Here is a 13,551-nt window from a genome sequence, read left to right as displayed (position 1 = left end):
CTTCAGAACCGCCCCCCAAGGGACTCTACCAAGCCGTGTCCTGAGCAGCTCAAAGTCAGCCCTCTGGAAGTCCAATACAGTCGTTTTGCTGGTCCCCTTCCTGGCCTCGCCAAGAATAGAGAACTCCACCATTTCGTGCTCACTCTGCCCAAGACAGCTCCCGACCACCACATCTCCCACCAGTCCTTCTCTGTTTGTGAAGAGAAGGTCTAGCGGGGCACCGCCCCTGGGAGGCTCACTAACCAGCTGCGTCAGGAAGCGATCTTCCACGCTCTCCAGAAACCTCCTAGACTGCTTTCTCTGGGCTGTGTTGTGCTTCCAGGATATGTCAGGGAGGTTGAAGTCCCCCAAGCGAAGAAGCACCGACGATTTCACAACTTCTGTCAGCTGCCTGTAGAACTCCTCATCCGTCTCCTCGTCCTGGTTCGGCGGTCTATAACAGACCCCCACCAGGATGCTCGCCTTGTTGGCCTTCCCGCCGATCCTAACCCACAGGGACTCAACCTTGTCATTGCCAGCCTCGAGTTCCACAGCATGGAAAGATTCTCTAATAAAGAGAGCCACCCCACCACCCCTTCTGTGCTGCCTGCCCCTTCTGAAGAGCCTATAGCCAGTCATTGTAGCACTCCAGTCATGAGAGTGGTCCCACCACGTCTCCGTGATGGCAACCAAGTCGTAGCCTGCCTGCTGCACGATGGCTTCCAGCTCCTCCTGTTTGTTATCATGCTGCGTGCATTGGTGTAGATGCACTTCAGCTGGGCCATTGCCTTCTCCCCAGGCCTCGCCATTGTTCCCCCGGCACAGCTCCAACAAGCCTTGTTTCAGTCCCAACCCCCATCTAACCTAGTTTAAAGCCCTCTCGATGAGCCCCACCATTTTATATGCTATTTGCCGGAACACTTCCCTTAACAGAAAGGATCCTCCTAAAGGAAACTCTGAAGGACATTGTTAAGATCAGTCTGACCTCTAGTCTCGCTGTGACCAAAATCAGTCCACTTTTGGGTCAGAATTCTGCCTGCTGTTGTGCAGGGGGGCTCTGCTGAAGCCAGCAGAGTTGCCCATGCAGTGGGTTCCCAGCCCCAGCGACAGACGTCAGTGGCCTTTGTTGGTCACTTGGAAGGACAAAGTGGCATTTGGCTTTGTTTGACCATAAGCAAATGCACAGAGCTTGCAGAGCAGCTTCCATGTTGCTGCATGAGCTCATCAGGCCGTTGGGAACTTCAGCCCGTGTTCCTGCAGAGGGCCAGGCTAGAATAAAGCAGGCAGTTGTAATGGGAATGAGGGAACCCTTCCTGGATGGCCTGCTGCCTCCCCGTAAGAAAGAGAAGGCATTACTCTACGGAGCGCCCTGTGTTTTCTCCTCCTTTCCCTACGCACAAGTACCAAACCTGTAAGAGGAAGTCAGGCATTTCTTCCCCAAGAAAAAGAGGGGGAAAGTGTGCTGAAGGGCACGGCATGTTGCAGAGAACAGTGACCGATCTGGAGGCGAGAGAGGCTGCAGCGCGCAGTGGGAGGCACACCCGAGGCTGTCAAACCTGGCCCTCGGTCCATCTGAACAAAACTTCCCTCCGGGACGTTGCAGCTCCCTGCAGGGGTGCTCCTGGCTGTGCCAGCCCCGGCTTTGCTCTTCCCTTGCCCCTCAGGGTGCAGCAGGCTGCGGTTTGCCACTTTCTTTGGCTTTCTCCCTGGAAAAAGGCATTCCTGGCCTGGCTGTGGCTGGAGAAGCAGAAATCTTACTTTATCAGAGCATTGCCCAAACAGAGCTGACTGGAGATGTTTTTGCCCCATAGATAAGGGCAGCATGGTCCTGAAGCAAATTCAGAGAAGTGGAGTTTGGATATTACCTTGGGCAACAGAGCCCTTCTTCTCTTCCATCTGACAAAAAACAATCCTCTCGTTAGATGGTTCTGGATGGAATAAATGGCTCAGTCTTCAAAATAGGACAGTAATCAAAGTTTACAATTTATGAAAGGAATAGAGGTAAGCAAACAGCGCTGGGTGCACCGGGAGTCTCTGCTCCACCAAGACGCACACCAGTTACATCAAGTAGCTGATTTTTATGCTCCGAGGCTAATGCATATTCATTACTACTTCTAAAAAAAAACAGGGTTATTACAATTAGTTTCTGGAATCCAAACCCTCCTACGGGAGCATGCGTATCAGTCTCCAGCGGTGCCTCTGGGGGTCTCTCGTGCTGAAGGCTCATAGTCTTCCTCCCTCTTGTCCTTCTCCTTTGTCCAACTTGGCTGTATGTCAGAGACTTGTGCAGCATCCCCTGCAAGCTTTCTCTTTTAGTTGTTCTTCAGCTCTCCCCGTCTCCTTAATCTCCTGGCCAGATATCAGAGACTTGCATAGTGTCCCATGCAATAATCATAATAGGTAGCAGTTATTCTGAACCCCCCAGATATCAGAGACTTCAAGGAAAAACCTACAAATACATTTCCCTTCAAGCTCTCTATTGACACGAATTGCTAAAACATTCCTTTGCAAGATACAAGAATTATATACATTAACCACTCTGTTTTTCTTAGACTTGTGGTTATACAAGGGTACGTAAGACAGAAGGTCACATTCATCATACCATGCTGCCCTAGCACTGTTCCATACTGACACAAATCAGATGAACATATCTCACATGGACATGCCCAGAAAAACCTTCCACCAACAGGAAGCAAGCCCTTGAAGACAGTGATGCGCCAGAATTGCTTGTGCATTTGAGCACAATAAATATCTTCCTGAGCAGTCTATTGGCTTCCTCTGCCCCTTTCTCTGAAGCCCAGAAGGACCACAGGGCAGGTTTAATGGGCGGCGTTTGTAAGAGGCAACCCAGGTGTTAGGAGCGTGCAGAAAACCCAGTCACATCCCATTCTCAGTCCTCAAATTGGTATGAAACACTGATTGCAAAAGAAGTGGCATGAAGGTGTAGTCCTGGAGATGTATCCAGAGGTCGGCTCCAAGGAGTAGAGCCATTTCTGATGGGCTGCTGCAGGGAAAGTTAACATCCCAGCCAGACCCAGTACAGGTACCTAAGAAGCTTTTCTAGCTCCATAGGAGAGGCTTGTGTTTCACTTGCTGGTCAGAAGATCACATTAGCTCTATCTGAAGCTGTGTGTATTTGCCCAGGGGCCATGTGAGGAAACCTTGGCTTTCATATGGCAGATTCTGGGCTAATCCGGGCAACATACGGTCGTGGTGGACATTGATGTACCTCGGGATGGTGCACTTTGAGAACTACGGAAGAAGTCCTGACAAAAGCAGCAAGAATAAATTAGTGATGATTGAAATCGGCTGAGCTGCAGGGCTGCTTTCACATAACTCAGGACAACCAGTCCCTGTCTGAGTGTGCTTTCTATACCGTGGCAGCCAGGGACTGCTTTATTTATACCTGCCATGTCTTGTTTCCCGTTTCAGACACCAGCATTCATGTTTCGCATTCCACGAATCACATGTGATTCATGCCTCACCATACTGAACCCCTAGCCACCTCCCCCTATTCCAGGGAGATTTTACCTTCATGGCTCTCTTGATTGCAGCACAGGGCCCACACTCATGGGTAACCTGTGTGATGGCCTCAGTGGGTAGGTCCACCCCTCGATCACGAACCCATCTGTATATGGCATCCCTCCCCAGATGTCCTGATGTTTCCCGGGCCCATCGAGCTACAAACAGCTCACCCTTACGTCCCCAGTCCAGGCCCACCTGAGCCACTTCAATTTTTGAAGCTCGATCCACCTCTTTGTTGTTCTCATGTTCCTCAGTAGCGCATCTCTTGCGCATGTGGGCATCTACATGACGTACTTTTGCATCCAGGTTTTGTACCCAGGCAGCAATCTCTTGCCACAGGGCAGCAGCCCAGCTAGGTTTCTCTCTACACTGCCAGTTGCTCTGTTTCCATTGCTGCAGCCACCCTCCCAGAGCATTTGCCGCTATCCATGAGCCAATGTAAGATACAGTCCTGGCCATTTTTCTCGTTCAGCAATCTCTAGCACTAGTTGTATGGCTTTTACTTCTGCATAGTGACTCAAGTTGCCTTCCCCTTCTACAGCCTCCACAACTCGTCGTGTGGGACTCCACGCAGCAGCTTTCCATTTCCGATGACTGCCTACCACAATCCTACTACGGAAGGGTCTTCGGAAAGGTCAGGCAGGGTAGACAGCTGCCTGATCTTCTCTGTGCTCAAAGCAGCTATGCCAAAAGCCCACCGGTACCCTTGAAGTACCCTCTCTTGAGGTAGTCTATGGCAAGGATGCATGGAGCCTCCGGGCCAGTCACAAAGGGAAGCTTTTGCCACTGATTCCCAGTTAGGCTCACTTCAGCTTCCAATAGAGTTAGCTGTTGGGATGCCCCTGTCACGCCAGAGATACAGATGAGCTCTGTCCCTTGGTAGCCTGATGGCATTCAGGTACATTGTGCGCCGGTGTCCACTCGAGGTGGACATGGTTTAGTTGTGTGAGGTGCCATTTGTGGTTGTCAGCGTGTTTGGGGCTGGAACACTGTTTTCTCCCTCTCTGAAAAGCACTTGGAGGGGAAGGAGGGCTGTGGGGAAAGTGGGAGCACTTTCAAAGTGGGAGCACAACACAAAAATGTTGGTCCTTCCTTATACGCCCTTGGTGAAAGAGGGAGCAAAGTGGATTCCAGACCCAAGCCTGCAGACTCTTAGATTAGGACACGTAATGTGCTTTGAAATTCTCTTGATGCCAGCATCTGAAGAAGCGGAGGCTGGCGCACTCGCTCCTTCTGCAAAAGGCAACCCCCCTTGAGGTTTCCCCAAGAAGGGCAGGCAAGAGCAGCCAATGAGGTTGTGAATCAGAGCTTTATTTGCGCAACGTTTGAGAGAGACGTGGGGTGTCACGGAGGCGTGCCGAGCTCTCTTTGTCCTTCGCTGCGGGGCCTGTGGTTGTGCTTGTAGGACCGTGTCAGGGTAGAGGTGGGGTCCCCGTGTCCTTCGTGCTCCTTCGATGGCTGTGGTTGTAGAAAGCTGCAGCAGCCTTCAGGTCAGTGGCCGTGGAGCGACTGGGCAGAGGCGGGAAAGGCCAGTGGCAGAGCTTAGTCTCCTCGGGGCTCTGTGATGGGGTGAGAAAGGAAAATGATCAAAAAGAGCAGCCCCAACCCATGGCAAGCACTCCCAGCCCGACAGCAAGGCCATGCTTCCTGGGTATCCCTGACAGCCAAGAGTCAGCTGAGTTAGGCCAGGGCAGTGAGAGCGTGGTGGGGAATGGGCTGGGGCAATCTTATCTGTCCTGGAGAGCGTGGTGAATTCTCTGTCAGAGTGCGGAAAGAGAGAGGCCAGGAGTGTGCCATGGCGTCATTCCCTCACTGTCAGCGTGTCCAGCTGTAAGAGAGGAGGTGACAAAGAGAGCAGACACCCCCTGCCAGCACTGGAAGGCGTCCCTTCCTCCCTGTGTGAGGCTCTCCCAGCCTCACTCCAGGGCCGTCCATCTCCCATCTCCCTGACGGCCAGGAGATGCCCATCATAGCCCAGCCAGGTCATCTTCTGGCATGCTCTGAGAGTGTGGAGGGCTGTGGGTTGGGGATCGCTTATCTGTCCTGGAGAGCATTGGCAGCTCTTCCTCCCAGCTGAGTTCTCACAGGCAGAGAGGGCAGGATCGTGCCATGGTCTGGTCCCATCGCTGTGTGTTTGTGGCTGAAAGAGAAGCAGCAGCAAACGGAGCAGCAACCCCCTGTGACCACGGGCAGCCCCCGCCTCCCTCCCCAAGAGTCTCTATCGTCTCACCGAGGCTGTCCGTGTCCCGTTGTCTTGATGGAGCTGTCCCTGCCATCCTGTCCCGAACGTGTCATCGTCCTGCTTGCTGTGGACCGGAGTGAGGTGTGGGCTGGGGCAATCTTACCTGTCCTGGAGAGCGTTGGCAGCTCTTCCGTCCAGCTCAGTAGAGGAGGGCAGCAAGACCAGGAGTGTGCCGCGGTCTGGTCCCATCGCTGTGAGTGTTTTGAGCTATAAGAGAGGAAGCCAAAAGGGAGCAGCCTTCCCCTGTGGCCAGGAGCAGCCCCTGCCTCCCAGCCTAAGGCTCTCCCAGCCTCACTCCAAGGCCGTCCTTCCCGGGTCAGCCATGTTGGGCCCACTTTCCAGGCATTGACACTGTGGTGTGGAATAGGTTGGGGTGATCTTCTCTGTCCTGGAGAGCGTTGACAGCTTTTCCAGCTGACTTCTCAAGCGGAGAGAGGCCAGGAGTATGCAGGGCTCTATTCTCATTCCTGTCTGTGCCTGCCTTTAATGAGAGAAGGAACAAACGGAGCAGCATCTCCCTGTGACCACGAGCTGCCCCAGCCTCTCTGACTGAGGGACTCCAGCAACTCACCACGTCCGTCCATCTCCCGTCATCCTGATGGAGCGGTCACTCCCATCGTGGCCCAAACATCTCACCTTCCTGCTTGCTGTGGACCATGGTGGGGGTGGGTTGGGGCAATCTTACCTGTCCTGTGTAGCGTTGGCCGCTCTTCCTTCCAGCTGAGCAGTCCTTGGGGAGAGCCCAGGAGTGTGCTGTGATCTGGTCCCATTGCTGTCTGAGTCTGGCTTTAATGAGAGAAGGAACAAACGGAGCAGCATCCCCCTGTGACCACGGGCAGCCCCTGCCTCTCTGCCCGAGGGTCTCTAGCGTCTCACCGAGGCTGTCCGTGTCCCGTCGTCCTGATGGAGCTGTCCCTGCCATCCTGGCCTGAGCGTGTCACCTGGCTGCTTGCTATGGGACCGTGGGAGGGTGTGGGTCGGGCTGATGTTACCTGTCCTGGAGAGCGTGGACAAATGTCCGGCCCCGTGCTGGGAAGGAGCGGCCAGGAGTGTGCGGTGGCTCGGTTCGGTCAGTGTCCTGTAGGGCGCTGAGAGCCGTCTGAGGCGAGGGCCTGAGAAGGGAGGAGGAGAGAGGAGCTGAGTTCCTCTGGTGGAGTTTGTTGTTTGAGTTGGAGTTGTTCCTCTGGTTGAGCCGCAGGAGAGGAGCAGGCAGCCGAGCAGCCTCCCCGTCAGCACGGGCAGCCACGGCAGGGCTGCCCAAGCGCCCAAGTGCCACTGGGGCCAGCGTTCCGGGGCCAAGGCCGTCCCTGCCCCTTTGTGACATGGGGCACCCCCTGCCTGCTGAGCCATGGGCAGGGCAGCACTGCGGGGGGGCGGGGGCAGCAGCTGATGCGGAGCCCAGGCCCGGGCCGGGCGGTGGACAAGGTGCCCTGGTGTTTGGGCAGGGCTGCGGGGCCGTGCCAGCAGGCTGTGGGAGCGTGCTGGGGTGCGGCTGGGGCTGTGCTGCCTGCCCTGCAGGGCTCGGAGAGCTCCCCGCCGAGGGAGAGAGGCCAGGAGCGCGCCCCGCTTCGGTCCCATGGCTGCCTGTGCGTGCGGCTGGAAGAGGAGAGGCAAGCAGAGAGGAGCCCCCCATCAGCGCACAGGGGCACACGTCTGTTCCTGCCCACGGTGGAAGCACGAAGGCAGAACTAAATGAATAAAAAGAGTGAAAAGCCCAAAGCCACGGGTTGTGATTCTGGGGAGGGGAATCAAGGAGCCGTAGCAGCAATTGCATTGAAATGAACTTTATTTCAGCTAAAGAGTAAAGTTGAGGAAAAACTAAGAAATCCCCAAACTCTAGTAAAAGTGAAAGCAGCTGAAGTGGCGTCAATTTTCACTGAATTAGAGAATTTCTGGGTTGGAAGAGACCTCAAGATCATCGAGTCCAACCTCTGACCAAACACTAACAGTCCTCCACTAAACCATATCGCTAAGCTCTACATCTAAACGTCTTTTAAAGACCTCCAGGGATGGCGACTCCACCACTTCCCTGGGCAGCCCGTTCCAATGCCTAACAACCCTTTCGGGAAAGAAGTTCTTCCTAACATCCAACCTAAATCTCCCCTGGTGCAACTTTAGCCCGTTCCTCCTCGTCCTGTCACCAGGCACGTGGGAGAACAGACCAACCCCCACCTCGCTACAGCCTCCTTTAAGGGACCTGTAGAGAGCGATAAGGTCACCCCCGAGCCTCCTTTTCTCCAGGCTGAACAAGCCCAGCTCCCTCAGCCGCTCCTCACAGGACTTGTTCTCCAGGCCCCTCACCAGCTTCGTCGCCCTTCTCTGGACTCGCTCGAGCACCTCCATGTCCTTCTTGTAGCGAGGGGCCCAAAACTGAACACAGTGCTCGAGGTGCGGCCTCACCAGAGCCGAGTACAGGGGGACGATCACTTCCCTAGCCCTGCTGGCCACACTGCTTCTTATGCAAGCCAGGATGCCGTTGGCCTTCTTGGCCACCTGAGCACACTGCTGGCTCATATTCAGCCGACTATCAACCACTACTCCCAGGTCCTTCTCTGCCTGGCAGCTCTCCAACCACTCCTTTCCCATCCTGTAGCTCCGCTTGGGGTTATTGCGCCCCAGGTGCAGGACCCGGCACTCGGCCTTGTTGAACTTCATGCAGCTGACCTCAGCCCATCAGTCCAGCCCATCGGTGCAGCCTGTCCAGATCCTCCTGCAGAGCCTTTCTGCCCTCGAGCAGATCGACACACGCACCTAACTTGGTGTCACCTGCCAACTTACTGAGGGTGCACTCAATGCCCTCATCCAGATCATCGATGAAGATATTAAAGAGGACCGGGCCCAGCACCGAGCCCTGGGGAACGCCACTAGTGACTGGCCTCCAACTGGACTTGGCTCCATTCACCACAACTCTTTGGGCCCGACTATCCAGCCAGTTTCTAACCCAACGAAGCCTGCGCCAGTCCAAGCCAAGAGCAGCCAGTTTCTTGAGGAGAATGCTATGGGAAACGGGGTCAAAAGCCTTGTTGAAGTCAGCGTAGACCACATCCACAGCCTTTCCCTCATCCACCAAGCGCGTCACTTTGTCATAGAAGGAGACCAGGTCTGTCAAGCAGGACCTGCCTTTCATAAACCCATGCTGACTGGGCCTGATCGCCTGCTATCCCTGCAAGTGCCGTGTGATGACTCTCAAGATAATCTGCTCCATGAGCTTCCCTGGCACTGAGGTCCAACTGAGAGGCCTGTAGTTCCCATTTTGCTAGCTGCCCGTCAACTGGGACCTCCCCCGATAGCCTGTTGATAAATGATGGCCTCATCTAGGTCATTGATAAAGACATGGGGCACCCCCTGCCTGCTGAGCCATGGGCAGGGCATCACTGCGGGAGTGGGGGGGGCAGCAGCTGATGCGGAGCTTAGGCTGGTCTGGGACTGGTCTGGTCCCATCGCTCTGTGTGTTTCCAGCTATAAGACAGGAAGCCAAAAGGGAGCAGCCTTCCCCTGTGGCCAGGAGCAGCCCCTGCCTCCCTGTGTGAGACTCTCCCAGCCTCATTCAAAGGCTGTCCTTCCTGGGTCAGCCATATTGGGCCAACTTTGCAGGCATTTACACTGTGGTGTGGAATAGGTTGGGGTGATCTTATCTGTCCTGGAGAGCGTGGCAAATTCTCTGGGTGAGTACTGGAAGAGGGAGGTCAGTAGAGTGCCATGGCTTCATTCCCTCACTGTTAGTGTGTCCAGATGTAACAGAGGAGGCGAGAAAAAGAGCAGCCATCCCCTGCCAGCACTGGAAACCATCCCTACCTCGCCGTGGGAGGCTCTCCCAGCCTCATTCCAATGCCGTCCATCTCACGTCTCCCTACGGCCAGGAGATGCCCATCATAGCTCAACCAGATCATCTTCTGGCATGCTATGAGACCATGGTGGGGAATGGGTTGGGGATGTCTTATCTGTCCTGGAGAGTGTTGGCACTTTTCCAGCTGAGTTCTCAAGGGGAGAAAAGCCAGGAGTGTGCCGCGGTCTGGTCTCATTGCCGTGTGTGTCTAGCTTTAATAAGAGAAGGAACAAACAGAGCAGGATGAGGACTGAGAATTTTCATGGATTCACTGTAAATTTTAATTTTCTGTCAAAAGTATAAGTGGAGAGAACAAAGGAGTACCAAAGATGTCAGAGGTAGGAAGAGGAGAAGGAAAAGGAGAAGGAAATGAAGTTTTAGGGAGCAGTGGCATCACCAAGAGTATCTTGGTCAAGGAATAAGCAAATTTTCTCCCTGTTTTATGAACCAAAAAAAAAAAAAAAAAAGAATAACATAAAGGATATTTAGCATTTCGTTGGAATCATTGATCTCCTTGTGGTAAGTATCAGTTTTATAAGGCTAAAACTGATCTGTCTGACTAACCTGTTTTTAATTTCATTGGGTTATATCTTAGAAAAGAAAATCCGTTCATAAGGACACTATCTAAAGTAGTCACTCATTAGTCATTAGGTATCAAGGATTAATTAGGTATTTCTAATGCAAAGAACAAGCAGTCATAAGTCACTTTTTCAGTCAATATTTATCTCTGAAGTACAAAATGTGTCACTGGAGGATGATGTATATATTTATCTTTCCTCCCCTCCTGATTTGCATCCCTAAGCGTAAACTTTACTGAAAGCCAGCTCAGGATTGAAGAGGTCATGCTGTAAAGACTTCTGCTGTGCACTTGTGAAAAAAATCAAGATAATCCACAGAGTCCTTTCCTTTCCCTACAAAACATTTAAAGATGAACAAGCATAGTGGCTGACAATGAATGTACTCTCTTCCTCTCATGGATGCAAACTTGGCCTTAACAGTACAGAGTGAGCTGCACCCTTCAATTCCATCTCAGCTATTACAGAAATATTACTGTCAGAGTGTTTTGGTAGTACTGTGTACTGGAAAAACGTTGACAGCTTGTGCTTTCTTAGGGCTTTATATTTAGTGCGATCAGTGGATGTTCAGAGATAAATGCATTTTTTCCGCAGACTTTTTTGATAGCTTTCCAGTTGTTGATACAGAAGTGTGCTGTTAATGCCATTTCTGATGTACAGTGTGCTATGTATATATTAGCATAAAACATATCATGGGAAATTATAGATGTTTTTAAATATGCCTTTTTAGATTGAAGTCATGGGGAAAACCTGAGGTTGCCTGTGTGGAAGAGAATGATTTCTGTGATAATATTTAATACAGTTTTTAAAGTCAGAAAGCCTTAATCTTAAATTCATTGTGAGCCCAAAGTCTAGAACCCATCTTATACTTTCCTGTACTCTTAGGAAGAAGACATAGTAGAAATCTTAACACACGCATATACAGCGTTAGCAGAGGAAACTGAGAGCTTCACAGACCCTTTGAAACTCACCCAGCTTTTCAAAGTGTAATTGCATTGGGTAGTACAGTGATGAAATTACTCTCTTTTTTTCTGTAGTGTTGGCAGTGAATTCTGTCTTGGGCTAAAGATCTTCCTGGCAAAATCATCACTTTGCAATAGGAATTGTGAAATAGAATTAACAAGATTGGATTATTTTTTACTTGATAAAACTTTAGATATGATATGTTCAATTGACTGATTTAATTGCATTAATATCTTGTAATCTTCTTTCTTTTTGCTTCCTCTGTCTTCTTAACATCAGCATAATTTGCTTAGTGGAGCACATAAATTCAGGAATGACCTGTGTTTGGATAAATAAGAAAGAATCTAATAAAATAGAGAATTTAGTTAGGGTTAATTTATCTTTAATCATGATTATACCGTAATTTAATGGCCTTAAAAAAAAAAAAAAAAAAAAAAAAAAAGTGCTACAGTCATAAGTGATTTTTTTGTTCCTGTTCTCTGGAACTGTACTTTTTGGCAAACTGCAGGACTTCAGGCCAAAAAGCTGGGTAAATTTCACTGCTGTGAAAGTGCATCAGGCTTTCTTTTCCAAGCATGGAAAGCAACAAAAAAGGGGAGATTTATTTAGTCCCTCCACACTTTTCAAATCTGCTGTGGACGTTTAGCCAAGCCACTGTTGGTGACCTCTTTGCTTCTCTGCAAGGTTGGCTGATACCGCCCCATTCCTGAGTACATTGTTGGTGAGGGGCCTCGTGTCCCAGTCCTATACAGGGGTCAGAGTACCTCTCACAAGCTGTAGGGTAATTTATGATAGGTGGAGCAAGCATAAGTGATCAGAGAATGCTCTGAACTGCTTTCAGATCTTAATTTATGAAAATGCTAAATCTTTGGTTGTTCTCGAATATACTGAGTATGAAAACAACATTGATGGGGAATGATGAGACTTTTAACTGGTGAGAAAGGGACAAGGAAAAAAAACAAACAATACAAAATGTGAAGTGTTGCTAGCAATAGGACTGTGAGAAATGTTTCCTTGGTGAAAAATTAATTTTTCATTATAGATTTTCCCTGGATGTCGGCTGATTTATTTATTTTGTACCACGAGTTATTTATTATACTGCAGCCTACGCATGTGTACTGATTCCTCCTTCACACTACCCTTCCCATGTGATAGATCCACGACTATAAAAGTGATCACACCGAGCTCCAAAAAGCTTGTGTCTTGGCTAGTGCCATGATACTGTACATGAATCTGACAGTTCACTCTCGTAGGGCTTTGCCTGTTCACTGAGCTACTGGGTTTGTTTTACAAATGCTCAGGCAGGCTCACTTGTTGTGGGTTCTGTGCAGACCCAATGGAAAGCACAGCCCTTGTCCCAGGGGAATCTGTGTATGTAAGTGGGAATACCGAGGGTGCAGGAGGGGCATAAGGAGACCTGTATGCCAGGGTGGCCTGAGGGTGGGGCGCAACTTGTTTGCTATGGAATTCTCTTGCTGAAAGACTGGATCTTCTCCAGGCTCTGTAGGTGCCAGTAGTCCTCCTGAGCTTAAAGAAGAGCTGGCATTTGAAGAAGCAGTGTGTTGCCAGGCTAAATGGCTGCCACTGGGGCCAAGAGCTGCAGCCTTGACAGGGAGAAGTCCCCAAATGCACCCACCAGTGCCAGGCCTGTCCTTCCCCACACCCCGGGAACAGAAGAGCAAGGGAGAGGAGAAAAGCAGCCTGGCAAGGTGAGGAGGATGCAGGACATCACGGGGTCTCCCAAGCTGTGGATATTTACGAAATTGCAGCAGGAGGATGGGGCCTTGAGCTACATAAAGATGTGGGTGTGCAGCTCAGTGAATTGGCAGTCAGCCCCCACATGGCATGTCATATAACTCTTTTCTGTCAGACGTCTTTCTTTTTTGTTCTGGTTTTAGCCAATACCATGCATTCATAACAGGCTATTTCAAGTAAACAGGCAGAAGTAGTGGAGTATGTATTTATCAAAAGAAAGCTGACTAGTTTTAGACTGAGCATTGTATATGCAAGAAAAAGCAGAAAGAAAATGAAGCCATGACTGCAAACAGAAGCTGATGCCTTTTGTACTTCAGATGTATGACTTTCTTTACCATCTTGTTCTGAGATGATTTAGTCTGTTTTGCCAAGTCAGTGAATGAAAAGCATCCTTCTGTACAAGGTCTGTGTTTTTAAATGTTGCTGAGAAGTATTTTAATATGTGCCCACCAATACATTTCTTTGACTTCGAGGTTTTTATGGACATCCAACTTTCCCTGCAGGCTCATGTTATTCTGATCTTCAAGAGCATTCACAGAAGCATCATCATTTTAACTCACTGAGATGAGTCACTGGCACAAACTAACATCACTAACCTGATGCAATGAGAAACAGCTACAAATAACATCTTTACAGAACTTATTAAAAAAGGGGGGGGGGGGAGGAAGTAAAATCACAGGAGTTTG

At 50.5% G+C, this 13,551-nt stretch overlaps 1 protein-coding gene across 1 annotated transcript in view; it reads right to left on the bottom strand.

Annotated features, from left to right (window-relative positions):
- Positions 1-4,794: 4,794 nt before the first annotated feature.
- The window catches only part of LOC311427634 (uncharacterized protein), an 89,444-nt gene continuing 80,687 nt past the window's right edge, over positions 4,795-13,551 (bottom strand). The window contains exons 2-6 of the mRNA XM_084505140.1: positions 6,623-6,858; positions 6,432-6,532; positions 6,042-6,227; positions 5,735-5,953; positions 4,795-5,644 (exon numbers count right to left, since the gene is read on the bottom strand). Of these exons, the coding sequence (XP_084361266.1) occupies positions 5,539-5,644; positions 5,735-5,953; positions 6,042-6,211 (495 nt within the window). The 5' untranslated portion in view covers positions 6,212-6,227; positions 6,432-6,532; positions 6,623-6,858 and the 3' untranslated portion in view covers positions 4,795-5,538. The remainder of the gene's footprint in view (positions 5,645-5,734; positions 5,954-6,041; positions 6,228-6,431; positions 6,533-6,622; positions 6,859-13,551) is intronic.

The sequence above is a fragment of the Aythya ferina genome, assembly GCF_964211825.1.
Source record: "Aythya ferina genome assembly, chromosome: Z".
Lineage (NCBI taxonomy): Eukaryota > Metazoa > Chordata > Aves > Anseriformes > Anatidae > Aythya > Aythya ferina.
Note: the sequence above shows the minus strand (reverse complement) of the source record. Positions and strands in the feature narration are given on the sequence as shown.